Source organism: Equus quagga, chromosome 17 (genome assembly GCF_021613505.1).
Source record: "Equus quagga isolate Etosha38 chromosome 17, UCLA_HA_Equagga_1.0, whole genome shotgun sequence".
In the NCBI taxonomy this organism is placed as follows: Eukaryota; Metazoa; Chordata; class Mammalia; order Perissodactyla; family Equidae; genus Equus; species Equus quagga.
The window spans coordinates 13491743-13497374 of record NC_060283.1 but is presented as its reverse complement, the minus strand read 5'-3'; the positions used below and the strand labels follow the sequence as shown (position 1 = coordinate 13497374).

Genomic DNA, 5632 nt, shown 5'->3' with positions numbered 1-5632 from the left:
GAAGCCTTACCAGCACCTCCCCCCATTAGAATTTGTGTCCCTCATTCATTTTCCCAAAGTGTTTTGTTTGAAACTCTGTAACATTTTCACAATGAGTAATTTATATTTGTGAGTTTCTGACCCATTCAACTGTGAGCCCTGATCGTACATCTTTGTATACCCATCACTCTGCTGATCACCTCTACACATCACTGTCAGAATTATCCCCACATCATGACACCTCCCTGTGACATGCCAGACACTGTACTAAGGGATTTTCTTGCATTATCTCGTTTAATCCTCGTAAGAATTTATGACATCAGTTTTAGGATCCTGGCTGTGGACCTAGCATTGCTCATCAAGCTACGCTGAGGAGGCCTCCCACACAGCAGAACTAGACGGACCTACAACTAGAATATACACAGCTATGTACTGGGGGCCTGTGGGGAGAAGAAAAAGAACAAAGAAAGACCAGGCTGTTCCACTGTGCTTTACATCCATTAGCTCATTTAATCTCTCAACTAACCTAGGAATTTAACACGCTAACTCCATTTTATTGAGGACCAAACTGACGCACAAAGAATTAGGAGAGGCCAATATCTGACCCAGATCAAGCCCATAGCTTTACGGCTATGCTCAGCTGCAGTTTCCTAAAAAGGTACTTAACTTCTCTGAGCCTCAGTTTCCTCTCAAGTAAAATAGGGATATTCCCAGTGCCTAACTAAAATCAGTTTTCAAAGAATTAAATGAAATAATCTTTGCAAAGTGCAAATGCTAAATGGCTACTAGCCATTGTTATTCTTAATATTCGAATCATGTGACTTTGGCAAATCACTTAACCTTGCTGAGCTTCAGTTTTCTCATCCATAACATGAGAATTACTTATCTTTGGGTTCGTGGAGATGAAGTGAGATGCTATTATAAAGGTATTTTTCACATAGAGAAAGTCTCTATAAATGGTGATGACCACAAGTCCAGAGGAGGCTCAGAAGAGCCACCAGTCAGTCAGTCCTTAGCTGACACTCGGCTCCAATGTGACCACATCAGACCAGTGGGAGAAATAATCTCAAACATCCCAATATTATTTGGATTTAAATGCCTCTTCCTCTCAGAACTCAGAGTTTGCACCAATACTTTCTCATCAGTATCTTGATAAATTCCAATTTGCAGCTGGAGTGGTTGAAACACCAAGAAGTAAAATGACTCACGTATGTCACCCAGGTGAGGGATGTGGGGTCTTGTCAACCTGTGATGACACACTTCCCGACTACCAGAACCTATAGTCTCTCCATGTGCCTTCAGAACTGACTTTAAAAATTCACACAGGGGCTGGCCCCGTGGCCGAGTGGTTAAGTTCGCGTGCTCCGCCACAGGCGGCCCAGTGGTTCGAATTGTGGGCTTGGACATGGCACTGCTCATCAAACCACGCTGAGGCAGCGTCCCACATGCCACAACTAGAAGGACCCACAACGAAGAATATACAACTATGTACTGGGGGGCTTTGGGGAGAAAAAGGAAAAAATAAAATCTTTAAAAAAAAAAATTCACACAGCATGGGGCCCATTTAGACTAGGTCCTGCGTGCCCTGTGGTTCCAAAGTTAGGGTTTAATGGGACACCTTCAGTTTGTTCTTGTGACAACCAGAAATCCACACTCTAGGGTTAGAGTGCCACGAGACCTGTGTTCCAAGAATGTTATTATAACACTGAACCTCATCCCAAAGAGATTTCGGTCTTAGGTTAGAGAATGGCAATTTATCCTGGCATGCTTGAACTAACAGCACCTCCAAATGGAAGTCTCCTCTGTAGGGATGACTAGGGGTGAAAGAGAAGGGTAAGGACTCACATAAGTTTTCCAAAGCTGAGCTTCATGGAACATCATGAAAAACAGTGGCTTTCAAATGTTTTGACTGTGATCACAGTCTGAAATATATTTTACAGTGTGACCCAGTACATTGATACATATACACTAGTTTAAAACATACAAAACTGCCATTTTTTTTGTGAGCCAAAGTGGTTAAGTTCAGTGTGCTCCACTTTGGTGGCCCAGGTTGTTGGGTTCAGATCCCAGGCATGGACCTATACGACTGTCAGCCATGCTGTGGTGGTGACCCACATATAAAGTGGAGGAAAATTGGCACAGATGTTAGCTTAGGGCTAATCTTCCTTAGCAAAAAAAAGAAGAAGAAGAAGATTGGCAATTTTATATGATAAACTTAATATATATGTATATATAACTGAAACAAAATTTCACAAAACAATTCTTATATTTACTTCATGCAATGAACTATATTTTCTTTTGTATGTCATTTAAAAAAATGCTGGTCACAAACTAATTCATCTCTTGATCCACAAATAGGTCAAGCTCTAGTCAAAAAAACCCCTCTAACTTAGACCAAGCACAAGAGAGAATTTTTGAGTCCTTGGGTACAAGGCAATGATTCTGGGAAAACAGATCGATATCATGAATTTTATAACAATTATAAAAAAAAAAAGTCCAACTGCAAAAGCTATGTCATATGTCCTGGGGTCAATGTCAATTCTGTTTTTTCCTGTTGCTTCCCCTCTGCCCAAAAGCACCAGGAATACCCCTGTGTTTGAACAAAGTTGGGTTTATTGTTTCCTTGCAACAAGGGAGGTAGCCCACCTGGGAACACACCATGGAGAACACTTCTCTGCACAAGGCTGTTAGGGGAAGGCATTGAACTTGGGTTAGGTGATTTGGAAGAAGATTGGAGGAGGCATAGTTTAGTTCAAGACTGGTAACTTCAGAAAGTGGGACCAGTTCTGTGGTTGAGTATCTTACTTTTTTTCTAGTTAGTAGAAGGAACAGAATGGGCCAAAGCTTAAATTAGTAATGATGCAGCTGTCCTCTCTGGTTATTTTTAAGGTTTGGACAGAATTCTTGTCATTGTCTGTGCCTTCAGACAGAGCCAGGCTCTGCAGTGGTTTCAGTGGTCCCATAGCCCCCCTGTTTCTCTGTGAGGATGCCCCCCTGCAGTCTCTTGTAGCCCCCTTTCTTGTAGCGCCTGAAGCCATAGCTTATCCCCAGAGCGACAACCACCACAGCCACTAGGGTGCCCACCCAGCTGCCAGCAATGGCCCCGATGCTGGGCTTCGAGCCAGCCTGGCTCAAGAGCTTGGCTGCCAGGGACAAGTCATTGATGTTGGCCTGCTGCCAGCAGTCAGAGCCTTGCAGCCTCACCCAGACCCGCTGGCCAGTGGAGTCAACCAAGACAGAGAGACTGTGGGCGCTGCTGCTGTTAAGCAAGGGGGGCCAGGGAAGAAATGGGGGCATCCGGACAGCTGCTTGCTGCTGGCCCAGGAGGGCCCCAGCCCTGAGGCAGCAGAAGATTTGGCAGCCATTGCTGAGGTAAGCCTGGTGTTGGCTGTACCCTGCTGGGCACTTCATGGGGTGGTCAGTAGGGCTGTCCTGGCAGAACATCTCCTGCAGGAGCCCAGGGCTCTGGTCCTTCAAGAGGCCCACCAAGGGGTTGCCCACTTGACTGAAGAAACCCCCAAAGGGGACTGCCTGGGCTGCACCCAGCTCTAAGTCACTGCTGACACACACCTTGAGATCACCAAAGAGCGTCAGTGCGTAGAAGTAGGAGGGGCAGGCCTGGGCCTTGGTGAATGGGTTTGAGTTGCCAGGGCTGTAGAGGCCTCCGAAGAGAAAGCCCGAAGTGGCAGGCAGGGAGGCCTGTGAGTGCACGCACCAGGAGGCAGCCAGGCGCACCACGCTGCGCTGCTCGTGGGTGGCACACACGGTCTGGCAGCACTGGAAGAAGAGCCAGCACTTCCGACATTGCTGCTGGCACTCAGGGCGGGGCTCGCTCCACGTCTTCAGCTCGCTGTGCAGGGCACTAGCTGTGTAGCTGGCTGGGCAAGAGGCATAGCCGGTGAGCGGGTTCGGGATGCGATAGGCCTGGCAGAGGTGCTTGGCGTCCTGCCCGGACACGGCCTCGCACTCCTGGAAGACCCCCCCAAAGCTGAAGTTGGAGCGGCCGCCTCCGCAGGAGCCGTCCTCCAGGTTGGCCTGGGGGTTGAAAGCGGGCGCCCCGCGCCTCAGGCAGCCCGGGAGCGCGTTGACCGCATAGTAGCAGTGGATGGCGCGGCGCACAGCGGCTGCCACGCGTTGCACGGCGGGCGCCGGGAGCTCGGGCAGCGCCTCGGGCTGGAGCAGCGCGGGCAGGGGCAGCCCCGACCTGCCGATGGCCACTAGCCGGTTGCTGATGCCCTCCTGCCACTTCTGCAGGGTGATGCCCGGGTAGAAGGGCACCCCGCCGTGGCTGCGCATCTTGGACGCCACCGTGTTCCGCACGTAGTCCTGGAAGAGCTGGCTCTGCGCCTGCCAGGAGGCCGCGTCCCCAAAGTTGACCATGTGGAAAAACACGGCCGAGGCGGTGGACGGGACGTTGTTCCTCTCTCCGGCCTGACTGTCCACCAGCTCCCGCCTCACCTGGTCCTCCTGCACCAAGGTAGCCCCGGCCTGCACGTCGGTGAGGACATGCGTGCCGTACCAAAGCACAAGCATCTCTGCCAGGTACTCGGCCTCGCGGATTTGATCGTTCTCCAGGTGGTCGCTGAGGGCCAGCAGATGCTGCCGAAAGGTGGGCTGGAAGTCGGGGATCTCTGGGGCCTTCACAGAGTAGATGCTGTGGCGGACCTGCACCCTGGCTGTAACCGTCTGGTACTCCAGGTTGTACTTCTTGACGTTCTGGCAGTCGATGGAGGACTTACCATTGAGGCTGGGGAGGAAGGAGAGCTCAGCGTTGATGGAAGGTGTCGGTGTAGCTGAGCCACTGGTTGATGAGCTCCCCGCGGGTCTCCACGAAGCTCTCCCGCTGCGGCACCACGTGCAAGTGGTCTTGGATGAGGTACTCGCCGTCCTCCGTGGTGAGACACTGTGAGTAGTAACGCCGCAGCACCAGCTCCAGCTCCACGTTGCGCAGGTTGTCCCAGCCACCTCCTGGCAGCGCCCCCAGCACCGGGACATTCAACGTCTGCTTGCAGCCTTGGAAGCCGGGTGCTCCCGGATCCCCCATGCCACCGCGCTCGGCAGAGAGCAGGCCCAGCAGCGGCACAAGGCAGAGGGCCATGGCTGGAGGAGAGCTGTGCCTTGGCAGCCTGCTACCTCTCAGCTCCTCCATGGCTTGGGGTCGTGGAGGAAAAGTCCTTGGCCTGGGAACTGAAATAGCTCACCCGCAGGGCAGTGACTCAGCCCGGTTGGAGCCCCTCCCCAGAGAGCAGTCCCCTCCCAGGCTGCTGTCCTTGAAGTCTTCAGAGGAAAGGATAGCAAGAACATCCCTTATCAAAAGTACCAAGGGGAGTGACACCGACAGATTCCAGGATTTGGGCTGGACCGGGGGGGGGGGGGGGGTTGAACTAGGTGAAGAGCTGGCTGCCAGAGGGCCCCTTGATTCAGCTCTATGAAGAACAGCAAGCCTCATCTATTGAGCACCTGGTATTTTAGCTTCTCACTGGCTCCTAGCCACGGATGCAGGCAGGGTCCTGCGAAGGGAAGTGTCAGGCTCAGACTGGATGAGGAAGTGGCCCAAGGGGGCAGCCTGGAAAACTGGGCCTCTTCCCAGTTGACCAGCTAGCCTATAAGGTCATTCACTCCAGGCTGATTTTCTTGTGGACTTTCAGTAGGT

General features: G+C 51.7%; 1 protein-coding gene across 1 annotated transcript; it reads right to left on the bottom strand.

Moving 5' to 3' along the window:
- Nucleotides 1-2901: 2901 nt before the first annotated feature.
- LOC124229056 (macrophage-expressed gene 1 protein-like) lies at nucleotides 2902-5077 on the bottom strand. The gene is made up of 2 exons (XM_046644175.1): nucleotides 4782-5077; nucleotides 2902-4726 (listed from the first exon to the last, which is right to left on the bottom strand). Exons 1-2 carry the CDS (start codon nucleotides 5075-5077, stop codon nucleotides 2902-2904), a joined length of 2121 nt encoding a protein of 706 aa, XP_046500131.1.
- Between the last annotated feature and the right edge of the window lie 555 nt (nucleotides 5078-5632).

Excerpts from the sequence above, each read along its gene's own strand:
- LOC124229056 (XM_046644175.1), bottom strand. The coding sequence starts at position 5,077 with ATGGCCCTCTGCCTTGTGCCGCTGCTGGGCCTGCTCTCTGCCGAGCGC. Across the intron at positions 4,727-4,781 it reads CGCGGGGAGCTCATCAACCA|CCTCAATGGTAAGTCCTCCA; the intron begins GTGGCTCAGCTA and ends CTTCCTCCCCAG.